Consider the following 21,284-nt stretch of genomic DNA (forward strand, 5'->3'; position numbering starts at 1 on the left):
CTCTCATACCAGCAGATTGGACATCTACACCTTCGCCCATAGAGAGCCTCATAGGGTGTCATACCGATAGTGGCCTGATAGCTGTTGTTGTATGCAAATTCTGCTAAACTCAGATATTTGCACCAACTTCCCTTGAAGTCTAGGGCACATGCTCGGAGCATATCTTCGAGTACCTGATTTACTCGCTTCGTCTGACCATCTGTCTGAGAATGGAAAGTTGTGCTAAATTTTAACTTGGTGCCCAATGTTGACTGTACACACTCCCAAAAGTGTGATGTGAATCTACTGTCTCTGTCTGAAATAATGGTCCGTGGGACTCCATGCAGTCTAACGATCTCCTTGAGATACAACTGAGCTAGCTGTTCCATGGAGTAGGATATCCTGATAGCTAAGAAGTGGGCTGATTTAGTTAACCTGTCAACTATTACCCAGATGGTATCAAAACCATTCGTGGTTCTGGGTAGTCCCACTATGAAGTCCATAGAAATGTCTTCCAACTTCCATTCTGGGATCTGGATAGGCTACAGAACTCCTCCAGGTCTTTAGTGTTCTGCCTTGACTCTCTGGCAAGTCAGACAAGTGCTAACATATCTAGCGATGTCTCTTTTCATCCCAGGCCACCAAAAATATTTCTTTACATCTTGATACATCTTGGTGGAACCCGGATGCATCGCATAGGGAGTTCCGTGAGCCTCGTCTAAGATCTTCCTCCGTAGTTCCTCCTGATCTGGAACACAAAGTCTATCACCAAAATATAATGCCCCACTATCTGATACTCTGAACTCTCCACTTTCTGATTCTGCTAACCCTTGCTTGATTTTCTGAATTTCAGGATCTTGTCCCTGAGCTGTCTGGATGTCACCAAGCAAGGTGGATTCTAATGTCATAGTAGAGAGCTGTCCCACTATAAGTTCGAGATTGAAATCTGTGATCTCCTTCTGTAAGGGCGGTGACATGGCTGCTAGTGATAGTAAGGTGACGCTGGACTTCCTGCTAAGTGCATCTGCCACCTTATTGGCTTTTCCTTGATGGTAGAGTATGTCTACATCATAATCTTTGACCAGTTCGAGCCATCTACGCTGTCGCATATTCAGATCCTTCTGAGTAAAGAAGTACTTCAGGCTCTGATGATCTGTATACACTCTACACTGAGCTCCATACAAGTAATGTCTCCAAATTTTGAGAGCGAACACGACTGTTGCAAGCTCGAGGTCATGAGTAGGGTAGTTCCTCTCATAATCCTTGAGTTGTCTGGAGGCATAGGCAATTACCTTACCTTCTTGCATCAGTACTGCTCCTAGTCCCAATTTAGAGGCGTCACTGTAAATATCAAAGCTATCTGTGTTTTCTGGTAGAGTCAGAATAGGTGCACTGGCCAATCTCCTTTTATACTCGCTGAAGCTGTTCTCACAGTCCTCTGTCCACTGAAATTTTCTATTCTTTCTGGTAAGAGCTGTCAGTGGGGAGGCTATCCTGGAGAAGTCCTCTACGAATTTTCTGTAATAACCTGCTAGTCCCAAAAAGCTCCTGATCTCACTGGCGTTTTTGGGTCTTTTCCAGTTACTCACAGCTTCTATTTTACTGGGGTCTACCATAATACCATCCTTGGAGATAATGTGACCCAGGAAGGCTACCTGATCGAGCCAGAATTCACATTTCGTGAACTTGGCATACAGCTGGTTCTGCTGGAGGGTCTGCAGTACTATCTTCAGGTGCTCTGCGTGTTCTTCCTGAGTTCTGGAATAGATAAGGATGCCATCGATGAATACGATAACGAACTTATCTAAGTATTCTCTGAATACTCTGTTCATGAGGTCCATGAAAGTAGCTGGAGCATTTGTCACACTAAAGGGCATGACTACGAACTCATAATGTCTGTATCTAGTCCTGAAGGCTGTCTTAGGTATATCACCTTCTTTACTAACCTGGTGATATCCTGATCTGAGATCTATTTTAGAGAACACTGCTGCTCCCTTTAGCTGATCGAACAGGTCATCTATTCTGGGAAGAGGATAGCTGTTCTTAATCGTGACTTGGTTTAGTGCTCTGTAATCTATACACAGGCGCATGCTCCCGTCCTTCTTCTTCACGAACAGTACAGGTGCTCCCCATGGTGAGTGACTAGAGCGTATGAAGCCCTTGTCGTGCAGCTCCTGTAGTTGCTCATGAAGTTCCTTCAGTTCTGCTGGAGCCATGCGGTAGGGTGCTTTGGAGATGGGATTTGTACCAGGAATAAGTTCTATCTCAAATTCTATCTCCCTATCTGGTGCTAGGCCTGGTAACTCCTCAGGAAAGACTGCTGGGTAGTCACATACGACTCGGACCTCCTCTAGTTTTCGGTCCTTGTCTTGTCTGGTACTGACTATATGTGCTAAGAATCCCCTATATCCTGAATCCAATAGTTTCTGTGCTTTCAGAGCTGAGAGAAACTTCTTGGCCTTTCTCTTTGATTCTCCAACGAACCCAAACTGCACTCCTGCTTCGGGTTGGAATACAATTCTCTGTTTACGGCACTCTATAGAGGCGCCGTACTTGATCAGAAAGTCCATTCCCATGATGACATCGTAGTCGGCCATATCTAGCACTATCAGATCGCCAAAAAATCTCTCTGTCTGCTATAATGACTGGCACTGCTCTAAGCCAGTGTGTAGATGCCATAATTTCTCCCGAAGGTAGTGTTGTCAGAAACTGACCACTGAATACCTCTGGGGGTACTGCTAACTTTTCAGCGAATGCCCTGGATATATAAGAATGGGTTGCCCCAGTATCGAATAAGACAGTTGCACTTTGCTGTAAAATACTAATCTGACCTGTAACAACTGTCGAGGCATTCGCGACATCCTCTCTGGTGAGTGAATAGATCCTTGCGTTCGTTGTGGCTGAGGGGGCTTCTAGTCTGCCTTGACTGATGTGTGGACCATCTAAAACGGCCTGCATCTGGTGCAACTGGGCTGGCTTGACTTCGTACTGAATTGGCTGTGGTGGAGGAAAACTGGTCTTGTTTGGGCATTGCTTAGCCATATGCCCCTCTTGTCCACATTCGTAGCATCCCCGTGTGCCCTTGCGACAAACTCCTGGGTGAAATTTTCCACAAGTGGAACACTTGGGATAGCTGGGCTGTTTACTAGCTAGTCCTCCTTTTGGGTAACTCCCTGGTTTGCGTTTGTGGCTGGAGTTCCCTTTCCAGTTAGAGCCGTGGGAGCTGTGGCCCTGGTGTTTTTGAGTACCTAAGCCTCCTTGGCCTTTGGACTCGGAGAGGACTTGCTTCTGCTGCTTGATGCTGTTCTGATAATGCTCAGTGGTCAGAGCACTGCTCACTAGTTCTTCTATAGTTTGCGGCCTACGGACACCGCTGGCCACATTCATTTCTATTTCCGGCCTTAACATCTTGAGCATCAGCCGGACTCGTTCTCTTTCAATGCTGACTAGTTCAGGGCATAGACGAGCCAGTCTGTTGAATTTCATCATGGCCTCCTCAACTGAAAGGTTACCCTGACGAAATTCAGTGAACTCATCGTAGTGGCGGTATGTGACCCGCATGTGGAAAAACTCCTCGAAGAATTCCCTCTCGAAGTCAACCCATGTCATCTGATTCACTGGGCGCTTCGCTTTAATTTTCTCCCACCACATACGTGCGTCTCCTGTCAGACAGAAAGAGGCGCATTTCACCTTCTCATATTCTGGCCAGTCCAGAAGCTCCATCGTACTCTCCAATATTTTGAACCAGGGTTGAGCATCCCATGGTTCACTGGTGCCTGAGAAATTCTCTGGCTTGATCTTCTGCCACTCGATCAGATAGGCTTCCCTCATTGCCCCTGCTGCTGGGGCTACTGGTGTTGCAGGTTGGACTGGTGGAACCTCTATCACTACTGGGGTTGCTAAATTAGGTTCTGGAGTGACAGTGGGAGTGATCTGCTGATTAGCCCTTAAATTGGCTATCTCCTGCTGCTGTTCAGCAAGTTGCTTCTGTAACTGAGCCACTACCTCCACAAGGTCTGGAGGAGGCACTGAGCTGCCTGCCTCATGCTGGGGCTCACTACAAGAAAGTCAAACAATAACCGTTTTTCACCGCTGTCGAGGCCATTTTGAACTGCTGTTAAAGGTCGGTTGTTAAAAGGGGTGGCAAAAGACAACAGTTTTTAACCGTTGTCTTTGAAGGCAAAGACAACATTTTTACAACGGTGAAAAACTGTTGTCTTTTCCTTCAAAGACAACAGTTTTTCACCGTTGTCTTTGAGCGTCTACCTTTAATAACAGGGTCTTCAACAACAGTTTTAAACTATCTACGACAACGGTGAAAAACCGTTGTCTTTTAGAAAAAATAAAAAAATTAATACACAATTTTCCAATATTATAAATCATTCAAAATACTAAATTTCAAAATAAAATTTAATATACAATTTCTAACATTCAAAAATAATATTTATAACATTCTGAAGAAATTTCATAAGCAACCAACAAAATTTCATAAGCAACCAACAAAATGATAACACTATTAAAACAAAGGTAGAACAATATAACACAAGATTTTCTACTTAGATGTCGGTGAAGAGGAGGGATTGCAGCTCCTAGTGCTCCTTAATTTGTTAAAGTCTCTTCATTTTTTTAGCTTGTTGGCATTCTTCCCAATACTCTTGAGGACACCTAAAAAGAGCAGAATGAAATTATACAATCCTGTGCACAAGAACTATGTAATTCTAAGTGGTGGATCATGTCTGTCACAAGTTCGCCACTAATTTTTTTGACCATTATGCACAGATTGTAGACAAGCATGAAAATAAGCAGAACCATAAATATAAGCGAATAAAGGATACCTTTCAATCTTCGAAATCTTCTTTTCTGGTTGGCCCGTCTCCTTTTCCTCTCTTCTTTTGTTAACTCTGCCTCTTCTTTGATGTTTCCTTTTCCATGAAAAATCTCCTCAGGGGCAAGCATAGCCACATCTGAGACGGCCAATGGAGCAACCTGCAAAACCATTGTATTTCAGTGACTCGAAACTGTTTTTACCATAAACTAAAAGACAACTCCAAAAGATATTTTTACCTCTTCCATTGCTAGAGCAGGTACATTGACTTGTATAGACATGTCCTCAATAACCTACATCATAACTTATGGTCAATCAAGAAATAAATACTAAAAGAATTAAACACTTGATAAGCTTTATTGCTAACCGGCTTTGTAAACGAAAGTCCAAGAATAAAAGGTTGCAAAGATAATTACTTGACACTTCTGTTAGATAAAAAAAAAGAAATTAATTCCATAAGTTTGCCTAAACATAATGCTAGAGCACCGAGAAATGCACTTCCTAAATGTTGTTAAATTGTAAAATGAGTGATTTTAGCAAATAAACCTACTCCTGACAAACTATATGTATTATCACACATTTTCAGTAAAAATCTTACAACAACTAGCACATTTAATTGCTCTGCTTGCACTATTGTACAGTCACAAAGAATATTCTTCATCAGGCTGAAATCTAACTTTAGAATATCTTAATCATTTTAGTAAGGACTGAAGAGTGAAGAGCATTAGTTGATCATTAGTTGTTTTTGTTGTGTCCAAAAACAATTGGACCAATCACACTGCAAAAATTGTTGTAGAATTTAATATTCATTGGCGTGCTTAGCCATTCAAGGACTTTAATGTTCCATGTTCATACAATAAAAACTTCTGGCATGATGAAATCAAATGTAAAGCGACAGTATCTTTATGCCCTTCACAAGCCTAAAGCAACAAACAAGCAAACATATCATCCTTTGGCGCATACTCCATCTTACATTTTATAAGTATAAAGTTGGCAAATTAAGATATGACATACAACGATTGTACACACCAGAAGCTCTACTGATCTGACTAATCATGTCCACTTTATCAGCATCTCTACATGATGATGCATTTAATTAAATTCCAGATTCCACCCTAGTTCAATAAATATTCTGAAACTTCCTACGTCCACATTATAAATTTTTCTTTCAACATTATAAGAACACTTTATGAATCTGACAACAGATACTTGGAGTAACTTGCACCAAAATACCATTGATTTTGATCAACGAGAATTCTGACAATAGCAGAAGCTTCAACAAATAAATGTTTATATGAGTTAGAAAATACTAGCGCCCTGCTGGATAAAAGTTTCAACAAGGAAAAGGGACATGGAAACACTAGACAGTGGATGTTATTATAAATACAATGTTCCAGATTGGGCCAAGATTATAATGAGTAACAACTCCCTGTCCTACGTCTCTTCCAATCCACAAATGAATTTAGAAAATAACAACTCAACATGAGGAATCCTTTGCAATTTCCAAAAAAAATCAATTGCCAAAAAACAGCACTGCATAAGAAAAGAAACTTACCCAGGTTTAGAGTCGGTGGAACTTGTAGGAGTATCGGCCTTTGTCTAACCCATGCAAGAGAAGAGACAGAAATGTAAGTAAATAATGAGACATATTGTATCGATTTACAAGGACGAGTAAGAACGAAACAACACTCAACTGCAACGGTATTTGTGATCCCTCATGCTTATGTTTAAACTATTCCTCATGCTTTTGTTTAAACTATTCCTCATTGTCCGCCGACCGAGTCCCAATCCCATGGTACCCTTTTGCATCATAGCAACAAACTCACCGTAATCAATGCGACCATCCTGAAAGACCAAGTCACTTTCTGTTAGTTTTTGTGTTGAGACCCAGATTTGGAAGCATATGTTCACTATAAGCTTGTTGCCAGGGCCATGAAAAATTAGCGACTAAAATTTATCAAGTAGGAGCATGCAAGGTCTGATGAACAAAAGAATACTTAATTTTGGTTTCTGTTAATTTATAAGGAATGAGATTTCTATAGAATTGCATGTAGATCATGTAATATAGTACTCACATTATCCTGATCCACTTCTTTAATGATGTCTTCGAGAAAAGCATCAGTCATATTATGCTCTTTGCAAGCTTGCTGAAGCTCGTCAACTGTGATATAACCACTTCCATCCTTGTCGAAGTATGAAAAAGCCGCCGCCAAGTGTTCCTCGCGCTCTAGCTTGTTGAGATGTACTGTCGCAGCAATGAATTCACCATAGTCGATGGTTCCGCTGTTGTCCACATCTGCCTAAAAGTAGTTTAACATGTCAAAGGAAGCACAAAACTTGATTCTCTTTAATCTACAAGCGATAGTCTTCGTATATCAAAAGGTATCTTTAAATAGAATGTACCGAGCATTATAAAGTTCAAGATGTTCTCTCCATAATTTCAGATGAACTCCAAAAGAGGATTAAAGTGAGGGCACAAGTTTAGATCTTCAAAAGTAAATTCTATTCGAATGGAACAATTGCACTGAAGAAGTTCAAAAAGAAAAAGAATGGTCAAGAAACATTATTTGAACAAAAATATCAAATGAAGCAGAAAGGTTTGGTGAAGAAGAAATACTGAATCTGAGGGAAGAAAATTGGCAAATATTTTACTACTAATACAAGGGCTATGGAAACGGTAAACTGAGAAGCCTGTGCACAGAATGAGAGCCATATGAAACCTGTAAACATGGATTCGAGACTCGAAACATGAGAAAATGTGTGATCCATTTAACCTAAAGCACATTCAAGATAACTGACTAGTCTATGGATGGAACAATCAATCAATGTACTTTAAGTAATTATCAAATTGTGCTATTCCTTTCAAGGTAGCATTGTCTTACTGCTTCCATAAGATCACGAATCTCTGTATCCTTTAAAGTCGAACCATATCTTCTGAAACCTGCTTTAAGCTCATCAAAGGTAATTGACCCACTGTTGTCTGTGTCCATTGCCTTGAACATTTCTCTTAATCCGGCAATCTCTTCCTCCGAAAGGCTTTCCGCTATAACCTGATAGAAAATAGAGAAATTATTTCACAATCTAAAATTATTAGGCTTGTACAGAGCATCCATGGAAATATTTATAATAAAAATAAAAGCCCTTGTGAATAATCTAATTCCTTTTTCTTCAAATTTTGGAATATCTATCCATCCAGTGTACTTAATCATAAAAGAGGGGTTGTGGCAGTGTTAAATCAAATAAATTAATTAATAAATGTGAAAGTAAAGTTTGAATAATCTAGCAATGCAAAATAGAGCAAACTTTTATGGGAATCAACAAGAAACTTCATCCCAATAATAAAGGTCACGAAAATTTTAGGTTGTGAACTCACTCGCAAAGCCATCTTCTTTAACTTATTCATTGCAGAGAATTGTTTGAGGCGAGAAAGAACTGCCGGATCAAGTGCTCGATCAGGAGCAACTCCATGATCACATATCCAAGGATGACCTGACCATAGAAAAACAGTAAGCACAGAACCAAGATAACACTCATTTTACTTAAATTTGAATGTATAATATAATTGAATTTATTAGATAACATCCATAGACTAATCAACTAGGTCTTGATTCTTGCAAGCATAAGCCTTTAACACTTTTACTCCAAAACTAAAACTTTCCTACTCAAACCAAGACAAGAAATTAAGATCTGCAGTTCTGCACTCTGTAAATGTAAATGTAAAACTCCAATCAGAATATCAGATGACAAAAGTTACCAATCTTTTGATGCCTAATTCTCACAAGAAACAGGTACAGTAGCCCTTTTGTCAAGTGAAAACTACACAAAGGTGACTAAACACAAGAAGAAAAAAAAGAAAGTCTAGTTTATGCATGCTGAAGAAGTTTCAGATGCCCAAATTTATTAATATATGATGACTGGATTATATTCAATTTAAAAATTAGTAATACATTCACATGAGCCATACTATTGCTGTTGCTTAGTGAAAGGTTAGCGGCAACTGGCATATGACAATTAAATCTTTTAATCTAGAGCAGATCCACTAATGCTTTAATACGAAAAGTTGCCAACAAAATCACTGTATAAAGAATGAAAACTAAGGCCATGCTGTGTATTCATAATACTCCACAATCCACAAAAAATTATTCATAATAGAACTAAGGTATCGATAAGAAACACTAGTTAATTTGTGATTGGCAAATAGCATACATAGTACTTGATGGGCTGTCAAGCGTTCTGAAGGTTTAGAACATAGCATGTTCCTTATGAGATCTTTGGCACTGTCTGAGATCAACGGCCATGGATCTGATTCAAAATCAATGACTCCCTTCAAAATTGCATCAAAAATTCCTTGCTGTGTTCAAAGAATGGTCAAGAAACATTATTTGAACAAAAATATCAAATGAAGCATAAAGGTTTGGTGAAGAAGAAATACTGAATCTGAGGGAAGAAAATTGGCAAATATTTTACTACTAATACAAGGGCTATGGAAACGGTAAACTGAGAAGCCTGTGCACAGAATGAGAGCCATATGAAACCTGTAAACATGGATTCGAGACTCGAAACATGAGAAAATCTGTGATCCATTTAACCTAAAGCACATTCAAGATAACTGACTAGTCTATGGATGGAACAATCAATCAATGTACTTTAAGTAATTATCAAACCCAGAGAGAGGAGAAAGAGGAAGACGAGGAGTAGGAGGAGGAGGAGGACGAGAAAGGTCGAGGCTTGAGGAGGAGGAGGCGGTGAAGATGGCTGAAAGTAGAGGCTGCGAGGAGGAGGTGGCGAGGCCGAAAGTTGAGGCGGCGAGGAAGGAGGCAGCGAAGAGGATGGTGAGGAGGGAGGAGGCGAAGAGGGCGGTGTGGAGGGAGGCGGCGAAGAAGGCGATGAAGAGGCTGGTGAGGAGGGAGGCGACGAAGAGGGCGGTGAGGAGGAGTCGGCGAAGAGTAGGGTTTTGGGAAAGAGACAGAAAAAAATAAGCGTAAAACAGACAAATGACGAAGGAGAAAAAGTGGCGAAAGAAAAAACAATTGCATTTAACAACACTTAATAGACAACGGTTTTTAAAAACCGTTGTCGTAATCCCAAAAAAGCGCACATAGACAACAGTTTTAAAAAACTGTTGTCGTACCCTTTAAAAACCGTTGTTGTATCCCCAAAAAAACATAAATAGACAACGGTTTTTAAAAACCGTTGTCATAGGCCAAAAAAATTACTAAAAGACAACAGTTTTTGTTAAAACCGTTGTTAAAAGGCAAAAAGACAACGGTTTGGTATAAAACCGTTGTCGTTTGAGTGTTGTTGAATGACGTTTTTCTTGTAGTGGCTCCGTAGCTGGTGTCTTTCTAGATGGGCGTCCTCGTACCATTTTCTAAAGACACAGAGGACATACATAACTAACAGAATCATATTGCATAACTATTGTTATCATGTTAGGTACTATCATACATATATAAGCATGCTTTAGTTATCTAGGAACATGAAAACAAACAAAACATAAATGAAGTGAGAGATGTTCTTACTTGGAAGCTGCAGGTTCAATGTTGATGTGTGTGTGAGGAAGTATGGAACTTTTGCTCTGATACCACTCTGTAATGGCACGCCTCCTACTGGCTAAGCTGTAAGGCCGGATCGTCACATTATGCTGTGCTAAACTATAAGGTGCGGAAATCTGAGCTAAATAAAATCTTACTCTGCTAGTGACTATTACAGCCTGTAAGATTAGGTTCAAAGACCTTTCCATTGACATACATACACTAGGGAAGGAACTCATACTTTCTATTTACTCAAAAGACTAAATTGAGACCCTCCCAGCTGAAATCCTACACTCCAATTGATCAGCTGATCGATTGGAGCCATCTGATCGATCCACTGATCATTCAGCGTGCTACTGTGTACGGACAAGATTCTAGATCGATCAGCTGATCGATCCGTCCTGACTAATCGATCCATTGATCGATTCAGCGCGCTACTATGCGCGGGGTAATATTTTGGATCGATCGACTGATCGATCCAGACTTACCAATCGATCCAGCGATCGTTTCAGAAGCTCTCTGTTCGCGAGGCTAATTCCCCGGTCGATCCAGTGATCGATTCGAGAGCTTACTGTTCGCAGAAATCAGCTCTCAATCGATCAACCGATCGATTGAGGTCCCTCCAATCGATTGATCGATCGATTGAAGTTTCTGATTTCGCTGCAGAACTCTGATTTCAGAGCCCGATCATACACAACTCAATATAATAAACCTAAAATGCCTAGAGAACATTATAATTAGTCTTCACTAACATTATGCATAATTTACTACTCATCAATGAGCTAGCTAGTGTCCTAGGCATGGCATAAGCATGGTTTCACAATTCAACATTCTTAAACATACTAAAAGTGCATAAACATTAAAAGAACAAAAGGTTCTAATTCTTTAAATTTGCTAGTTCCCAAGTGTAACGCCCCGTCCCTTCCTGCTAAGGCGACGGGGGTTACTTGCGACACATACTTACTTAACACAGCGGAAGACTTACTTAGAGAATTTAAAAAAAACTTTTCTTACTTAAAAATCACCATAGACATAAAAGAACCACATAGCATACCTATCATAATTTTTGAGTCTTAATACCCAACACATACTTAAGGTCATGGAGTCATAAGATAAAAACATCAACATGGCAAATTTCTTATTAAACAAAAGCAGGTCTTTTCTTTTTAGCCAGTCCACTACCGCACACATCCTTCTAGCCCCTCCTGCTGCTCCCCTAGTACATCCATTCCTTGCCTTTATCTGTGGTACAAGAAAGTAAGCTGTGAGCACTCATGGCTCAGTAAGTTCCTTTCCTACTCACAAAAATCGTAAAGCATATTAAAATCACAAGTCATAAGGCATAAAGACAAATGTATCATGTCAAGAGCATATCATGGCATATCGTAACATAACATAAAGTATCATGGCATAACATAACATGATCATCAAACATATCCTATCATAGCATAACATCATCAATAACTATTATGGCATAATCATAAGGTATAAGCATGGTAAACTCCTAACATATATCTTGCAACATATGCAACATGTCTTTTGAAAACTTATACAATACATACTTAAACATAATCTCAACATGATTGGGGCCCCGGCTTGTACCACATACATAAATGCGCGCGTCCTATGTAGGTCCAAGGTAGCAAGTCTTGAACCCTACAAGGCATACATACTAGGCCCGTTTCTTAGTCCATCGACCTAGGGGCACTTATGGAGCTCACCCTTGGTACAAGCCATACATAAAGTAAAGTAGCATGTCTTACATATCTTAGTTCATATCATTTCATGCATATCATATTTCTTAACATATCATAAAGACATGCATATTTGGGCACACAGCACATGCATGAATCATAACATACATCATGAACGTATCACTTATCATAAAGCATGCATATTTGGACACACAGCACATGCATGAATCATGGCATACATCATGGACATATCACTTATCATATCATAAAGCATGCATATATGGGCACACAGCACATGCATGAATCATAGGCTTGTATAATGAACATATCATTTTATCATATCATAAAACAAGCATTTTTTTAGCACATAGCACATACATGGGTCATAAGCATACATGAAAGAACATATCACTTATCATAAAAGACATAACCATTCATGGATTCATTACATAACATCTCTTGATTCATTCATAGCATGTGAGGTACATCTAGGTCACTAAACCCATATGGCCGAAAGTCATAAGTAGAGGCATGATCTCTAGACAATCATACAAACACAAACATCTCATGATATCATCACATACTAGCATAAGGAAGGTCATAAGCATGTTAACTTAAATTTTTAAGCCCTCCTAAGTTTCTAATTCTTTCATGGCCGAAATCTTTCATGAAGGGAAATCAAGTTCTAAGCAACATGCAACATGTAAACCCTAAACTCATATCATATCATATTTCATAAGGAACTACTTAAGCATGTTTAGTTTGGGTTCTAAGTCCCTTAAGCTCCTAATCTTATCATGGCCGAACCCTAGCATGGCTCATCTTAGGTTACAAGTAGCATGGAAGTGTTGAATCTTAAGCCAATATCTTATACATTTTCATAAGGAACAACATAAGCACATTTGTTTCAAATTTCAAACTTCCTAGACCCATTAACTCAAGGTGGCCGAACCTAACAATCATGGAATTAGGTTTTTAGTGGCATAAGAGTATGAAACCACAACTACATTCCATAGCATACATCACAAGAACATCATAAGCATATATAAGTTGGGTTCTAATTTCTCTAGGCTTTTAAACTTGTAGTGGCCGAAACATGTAAATCATGGAACTAGATTTTTAGTGACATAAGAGCTTGGGAACCACAACTACATTTCATAGCATATATCTCAAGGACATCATAAGCATATATAAGTTGGATTCAAATTTCTCTAGGCCCTTTAAACTTGTAGTGGCCGAAACTTAACAAGCATGAAACTAAGTTTCTAGTGGCATAAGAGCATGGAAACCCTACACAATTTTCATGGCTTCATAATAAGGAACAACATGAGTAAACTTAGTTAAAAACTTACACGTACTAGCTTTAAAACCCAATGTGGCCGAAAGTTACATGTATTCAAAATTCTATATAGCAAGCAACCATAACACATCAACTAGTTTCATATTATTTTATCAAGAAGGTCATGAACCTCTTAGCCTTGGTTTCAACTTTCCTAGACTTCAACTCTCATCATAACCGAACCTTCATAAGCATGAAATAAGATTCATAACTAACATACAATCATGGCATAACATTTTAGCTTCATGTCTTGTCTTAGGAAAAATCTTAGCATGCTTGGTCTTAGGTTTAAAACTCTCCTAGGCCTTTACTCCTTACTTGGCCGAATATTCATGAGCATGTAAATGGAGTTTCAAACAACATACAAGTAAGAGAAAAGTTAACAACCTCATTATCATAGGGTACATAACCAAAAGAATAAGGAAACATGCTTAGTTTGAGTCTTGAACTTACCTAGTCTTCTTGTTCATGCTTGGCCGAAACATGTAAATCATGAAACTAATTTTTTCATTAATTATTCTAGCATGGAAACCATAGATTAACTTCTTACATAAAATACATATCACAAGAAAAATAGAAAGCATATCTAATTACAACTTCCTTAAACTCTTCTTCTTGTTTTTGACCGAATTTTCTTAAAACAAAACTTAAGTTTTTAAGCGATCTATCTCCATGGAAAACCATACAAACTATTGTACCACAGGTGAGGGGAAGCTTACCTAATGTTCACTTGTTAATCCTTAAGAAATGGTACCCTTGGTGAAGAGGAAATAGGGAGTTTCTTCTTCTAGCACTCCTTTCGATTTCTCTTGCTTGGAAAAGTACACCTTGAAGGCTCCTTCTTGTAGTTTAGTTTTCTCTTAGGGAGAAACCTAAACTTGGCTTGTGGAGATGAGGGAGGAGGATGCTAGTCTCGGCAAAGGTAGGGGAGAAGGGAAAAAAAAATGAAATCCTTTAGTTCCTTTCCTTTTTATGCTAAGTGAGTGGAAGTTACAAAGATGAACTTTGCTTCCCTTCCTCCTTAATGCATACATGTATATTTTTTTTTAATGAAAAGATGTCCTCATTCATTCCCCTTAACTCTTCTCTTCATTATCCTCTTTAAACTCCACGAAAATAGAGAAGAAAAAGGGAGAAAGACAACTTGTCTTTTGCTTCTCCTTTTCTTAACCAAGAGGTAAACAAGAGGAAGAAAACTAGTTGATTTTTCTCTTGTTCCCTTACTAAATTATATCTTTACTTTTAACTATAATTTCTATCCTTTCCCTTTCACATATTATTCATTATCCTAGTGGTTATCATACATAATTTTATTTCTATCCTTGGTGGGAGGTTCAAGGTTCAAACCTTCACCTCTTCTTTTTTTTTATTTCTCTTATTTCTTTTTCTTTGATTCTTCTTTTATGCTCTAAAGCAAATAATACTCATATACTTATCTTATAATTTTGTGGGTGTTACACCAAGGGTCTTCATTCCAAGTTCCTGTCCACACACATCTTTGTAGCATTGTCCTCCAGCCTCCGCTAGTTCATCTTTCCTTTACTTTTATCTGCAGTATAAGGAAAAGACTTATCTGTAAGCTTACGCTTAGTAAGAAACCATCTACCTCACAAAACATGCATTCGATGCAATTTATGCTTTTAAAACATGTTATTTGAAATATATGCTGACATTGCTAAACATGGATTCTAAAACATGACATAATCACATACAATACATGACATTCAAAACTAAGCATAGAACTATCATGTGAATCCATAAGAAAACTAAACTGAAATGAAAGCTGAGCTGAACTAATATCAAACTAATGCTAAAGCAGCACTGCATTCACATAACTAATTCGTGAAGTTTGAAAACTATTTATCATAAATAGATAAAAATACAAAATCATGCTGTTGATGGGTCCGGCAACTGTACTTGCTGTGCGCGCATCCCTAACTAAACCCGGGGTTGCAAATTCCGAATCTAGTAGGGCTTACTAGGTTATCTAAACCTAGGGACGACTATGGGAGCCCAACCCAATGGACATCTAGTTCAGTACAGTGCCACTGCTGAAAATAAAATACTGGTTATAGCTGAATTTTTCTTATCTTGCTATTTCTAGGTTATCTGAACCTAGAACTAGGTTGTCTGAACCTAGAGGCGACTGTGGGAGCCCACCCATTGGACCGTAGTCCGATAAAAGCAGTAATAAAACTGAACATGCTATAAAAATGCTTCTATTGCATTTACTGAGCTATTAAAATGTCTATGGTAGCACTTAACTGGGCTACACATTTTATCAAACATATGGTGTGCACTAGTTCACACCCTACATACTAAAATTCTGCATACGACTAAACTAATACGTAAAACCTCGAAAAGAGCTACTTATACTGCAGGTGAGGGGTTTCTTACCTCCTGCTCAGAGTTTCTTACAAATCTAAACGCTAGGTTTCCGGTGGAGAAGATCCCTTCCTTGATCTCCTCGCGTCTACGTGTTCCTCTCGCGGAGAAGAGCGTCCTCGTGCCGGAGTTGTTGCCGGAAGGTGCCCTTACGTCTCTAGGAGTGAAACCCTAGGTCTCTCGGGGCCTTGGTTTGCCGTGAGGTGAGGAAGAGGAGGGGGTGGCATGAGGGTTGAGGAGAAGTTGCCGAAACATGTAAAACCAATCCCCACTTAAGTTTCCTATTTATATTAAGTGGTTAATTCGGCCAACTTAAATATAAATATAATTGGTTCCCTCTTCTTTCAGCACGACCTTGCTGGGTTCACTTGGTTATTAGAGTCCTCTATAAGGCATAGGGCCCGTAGGTCTCGGGTTCAATTCCCTCCTAGACCATTTTACGTTTCTATTTGTTTTTGCTACCTCCGCTACTCTAAAAATTCCATAAAAATATCCTAAAATTCCCAGAAAATAATAGAATATTTCTAATAATTTATTTGGAAATTTTTCGGCGTTACAATCTTTTTGAGTTGAAAGACGAGGAGGGTATACTTTATTTTTTTCAAGCAATTCACCCCCCTCTTGCCGACCTCCGTTGCACCTACAGTAAACTACTACAAGGTGGACTAGGCAGCTTCACAGTACATTTACCGGTGATTTATATTAGAATAATCCAGCTTTTGTTTGTCCCTTATAGCAGCTATTGCTGATGGACTGCAATACGTTGTAGCAGCTACTACCGATTAACTATCACAATCTGTCAGCATATACTTAGTCTTTGGCTGCTATACCCTGTATTAGCTTCGCAAGGCATTGTCAGCAGTATATTACAAAACATTTACACAACATAGGCTAACTTTATGGGAATCAGAAAACCTTTACAATCAATGTATCAATACGTTTATACCCCCACCTTGTCATTAATCCAGTGTTTGCTATTAAAAATTTTATGACCAACATGAAAACTAAATTCTCTGATTCCAGCTTGTCCAAAATCTGTTGGCCTTCGGTATATTAAACTCTCGGCGTATCGCATCACAAAAAATTCACAATCTAACCTGAAAGATAGAGTTGATTTCACACTGTTAATATTATAATTGCTAGAGGAAGTATGAAGATGTATAAAAATTATGAATAAACAGATGTACTTATGATTTTACTTGTGTTAGATCCGGGATCGTAGATACCTCAAAGTCTCTTGATATTAAAGAATGTAGCCCTCGATACCACATTTCATAGTAGGATGGGTCCATATTTTTTAAAAAAAATCAAGTTGCACGAGTATGAAGTTTGTAACCATTATACACATACATCCAGTAGATTATGATTTACTCAACATGGCAGGTACTCACAAAATTTTGAAACTTTGATGTGTATAGTTCTTAGGATTCAAGGGAGTTATAATGCATGTATTGAGCTTCTTGGAGGTCTATTATAAGTAGGTGTCAGTGATCATCTGCATTATTTAATGGACAGAATATATACCTAAGTGGTTGGCTTGTCAGTGTCAGTGCTTGCTGATAGACCAAATGCCTCATAAGATAACATTTCAAACATTTCCTGTGCCAGTAAACAAGTATTGTTAAAGGAATATATTGAGAATAAAAAATTGGGTAGTAGGAGTTGGCATTATACTCACAACAAATCCAACAGCACAAAATAAAGATGGCCAATATGGTATGCCAAAGGTTTTGGCTTCCTCTTCAATGATTGCAAAATGTGCGTTGATGCAATCACCATCTATGCCTATAGTCCAATCAAAAACACATAGGAAAGATGACATATCCAATGAAATTGTTCCGTTGGACCATATTGCCTTTGTCGTAGCCCTACATAAAAAATTAAAACATGTCCATAAATTATGTGTTTACAACAATAGTGTCTATTGCTACTACAATTGAAGCAGTTACGGAAATTATATGTGTCATACCAACTTCTATATCTACTATGGTTTATTTATTCAACAAAATGAAATGTTTGTTTTACAATTAAATAATAATACACTTCTAAAGTAATTTATCCTTGTGTTACCAATATAATTATACACATATAATCCATCATATAATTGCATTACGGTCAATGTGTAACTCAACAAACTTTCAACTCACTTGAGCTGACTCAGTTTCAGCAATGCCTCTACTACCACATCATTTTTGGTTTTCTTAAAATATGACTTCGCTTGCTGAACAAATACATAGAGAACATTTTTCAGCGAGAGACTAATTATATGGGATATAGGAGTAAAAGACAAAAGATTAAACCAACCTAAATCGTACCTTCATGATTTTATATTTGTGTTTGACAAGCGCATGCAAGCGTTTAGATGATGAAGTTGTGGCCGCTACATCAGTAGATGAGTCACGAGCCTCTTGAACTTTACCAGGAACTTCAATAATTTCCTCTCCACTGCCCTTAGCAATCTCTTGCTCATGATCATCTTAGAAAGTGATTTTTTAAATTCTTTTGGCCAATGACACTAACTTAATCTCTTTTGTAGTTGGGGGTGGGAATCTCATTCTAGCACTCCTTTTTTCCCTTGTTATTGGTCGTTTAGCAGGTAATGCCACTATATCTTTGGCAATCAACCGACTTTGAAGATCTTTGATTTTTTTCCTCTTGTTCTGCTATAATTTTATCTTTTACAATTATAATTTTGTCTTTTTCCTCAATCATTTTGCCATGGAAATCTATTAAAGTTTCAAAATCACTGACACATTTTTTATTCTCCTAAATTAACTCACTAATTGTGGTCTTCATTTGGGCAATGATCTGGTCCTTGCCCTCAACCATATACTCCAGTCGAGAAATTTCAACCTCCCTTGCTTGAAAATTTGTGCAAGCCTCTTTCTCCTGAATATATTCTAGAGTTGATATCTCAATAACTTGTTCAGGTTTTTCCAAAGCTTCGGCTGCCTATGCAGGAACTTGGTGGGGAATTTCCTGAGCATCGGCTGCCTGTTTAGTAAATTGCTCTAGAATTTGTTCATAATTTCCCTCAGCAGCTAATTGTAAAATCCCCTCTGCAATTTGTTGATCAATATTCTCTACAAGATCTTCTAGGGAATCATTTGAGAGCAGGTGTGTCTCTAGGTCCGATGGACTTAAATCAATAATTATTTTTACAGGAGGTAATTCAGTTATCCTAGACTTTATTGTCTCAACGCGGGAGCCTGACCACTTCCATCTGCATATTCTTGGAAGGACATGCTGTCTGTAAGGATCCATTATTCTGACATGTTCACACATCCAAACCTGTAATACAATAAAAATTGTTTAAATATGATGCATAAATATTATGAGACTATCATTATATTTAGAGACTTACAACAAGGAGATGTGTGAACCCTCTTACCATGGGAGCTTGATTTCCCACAAGGCCCTCTGGTTTTGGCCTCTATGAAAGCATCGGACCAATGGCCCCCAGCTGTGGGCTGATATAGTCATATACAACCTTACACCAATTATACCTTCCTAAATTGGCAAAATCATTTACGCAATCTATTAGTGATTGTACTAGTAATCTAGATATACTACTAGTAGTAGTAAATAAAATAGTAACAAAGAAATACAATTTAATAATTGGAAAAAGAGAGTATCAGATTTAGCAGAAGGAGGTTGTTTGTTGAGGGTGGTCATCTTGTTCTCTAGCTCCTTCTGTGTACACTCCACATTATGGAAGTGTTGAAGAAATAGTGGGGTGGTGGCTGCATGCTGTTACAAATTTACTTCAACGCCTTGGTCTGAGAGTCCCAGAATTAATGAAGCATCATTCCTAGCGAAGCTAATCTCCTTATTATGAAAGATGAAGCATCTGGCTTGCACGTCCCAATTGTCAAACATATTTTGAATAAAGCTTCGAATATTTGCAATTTCAAGCATGGCTACTGCGCAAGCAAATGGGGATCTTTTGATCATCTCCATCTGTCGGTCGTTTATGTGTAGTGATGATATAAACCCCTTAAAGTGAGGGTAGTTACTTTTCCAGTACACTTTCTTGCGATATGAACAGGACGTAGCAGTTCTTTGGCTCGCCATTTAATTCTGTATACCTAATACATGAAACTGTTATTTTTATACCATAATTAGATACATTACAATGTCTATTCTTTTTCTTAGGTAGTACAATGTGATTAGTATATTATACAACATAGGTACTGATCACGTTGTAGCAGTTCAGGTCAAGTAGCTGCTATAATAATGAGAAGTCAATCGTGGTGTAGGGTTTAACCACAACGTATCAATCAATAGAGTTTACCTAGATTGCAGCAGTTCAACTACAGTAGCTGCGACAGAAAAGATAAACATGTCTTTTAAACGCTTGATTCGCTCAAAGTAAAACGCTCAATCATTAACGAACTAAAGACATTAAACCCAATTGTAGCAGCTAATGATGGTTCAAAACCCTAAAGATTCTACCTATCAATGGAGGCGAAGCTTTGGATGAGAAACCCTACCATAGTACTCACGATGAAGGTGTAGCTATAGATGAGAAACAAATCGTTGCAGTTAGGTTGATTGAGGAAGACTCCGTGGGGCACCGATCAACTATCAATGAAATTCCTTCGAAATATTTGTCACACGGCGAGTATAGGGGTTAAAACTTTATCCGATGAGGGTAAAAATGTAATTGGACACTATATATATTTGCACAGTATTTGCAAAAAGGGTAATTGGTAAGAAAAGGTTATTTGGACTGTTAGCTACTACAACGTGTAGCAGCTTCTGACGAATAGCTACTTCACCGTGCTGCATTTGTTTTGACAACGAAATGTAAAAAACCTCATTTACTTGATCTATCTAAAAAACTACGATTGCTATGATCAATTATTGGTTAAAAATGCAGAGTATACATCTTGGTGAAGCGTCAACGAAGAATGAGATGTTACGTCGTTGTAGCATATATCCTCCCGAGTTAGCTGCCACAAGTTGTGGCAGCTACATAGGGAGATAGCTGCTACATGGTGTAGCAGTTATGAGTCGAAGTAGCTGCTACAAGGTCTAGCAGTCATTAGTCGAAGTAACTGCTACAACACGTCGCAACAAACCAAAGCAAAGGCGCTGCAGCAGCGGAAAAAATTTATAATCATTATTTATGCAAGTTTAAATAGGGGCACGACAATTAAATATTTTTAGGGTTAATCTTTTTTACAGAAATATGGCTTCTAAAAAAATGACTAAATGAGTTAGCTGCCCCAAGTTATAGCAGCTACATGGGGAGTTAGCTACTCCAAGGTGTAGCAGTTATGAGTCGAAGTAGCTGTTACAAGGTGTAGCTGTTATATAGTCGAAGATACACTGCTACAAAAATATGGCTACTGGGTTAATTTTTGCTAGAAAATAGGCCTACTAGAAAAATGACTTACTAAGATAACTGCTGCAAGGTGTAGCAGTTATGAGTCAAAGTAGCCATTCGCAAGGTGTAGTAGCAAAGCAAAGCAAAGGCGCTGAAGCAACGGAAAGACTGAGCAAAAATGATTCTTGAATCAAGT

The 21,284-nt window shown here is 38.4% G+C and overlaps 1 protein-coding gene across 1 annotated transcript; it reads right to left on the reverse strand.

The window, feature by feature from the left end:
* Positions 1–6,493: 6,493 nt before the first annotated feature.
* LOC122037230 (calcium-dependent protein kinase 5-like) lies at positions 6,494–9,157 on the reverse strand. Its single transcript, XM_042596671.1, has 5 exons — positions 9,011–9,157; positions 8,178–8,293; positions 7,687–7,854; positions 6,880–7,104; positions 6,494–6,649 (listed from the first exon to the last, which is right to left on the reverse strand). The coding sequence occupies exons 1-5, from the start codon at positions 9,057–9,059 to the stop codon at positions 6,494–6,496; spliced, it is 714 nt and encodes a 237-aa protein (XP_042452605.1). The 5' UTR covers positions 9,060–9,157.
* Between the last annotated feature and the right edge of the window lie 12,127 nt (positions 9,158–21,284).

This window comes from Zingiber officinale, unplaced genomic scaffold (assembly GCF_018446385.1).
Source record: "Zingiber officinale cultivar Zhangliang unplaced genomic scaffold, Zo_v1.1 ctg246, whole genome shotgun sequence".
Classification (NCBI taxonomy): domain Eukaryota; kingdom Viridiplantae; phylum Streptophyta; class Magnoliopsida; order Zingiberales; family Zingiberaceae; genus Zingiber; species Zingiber officinale.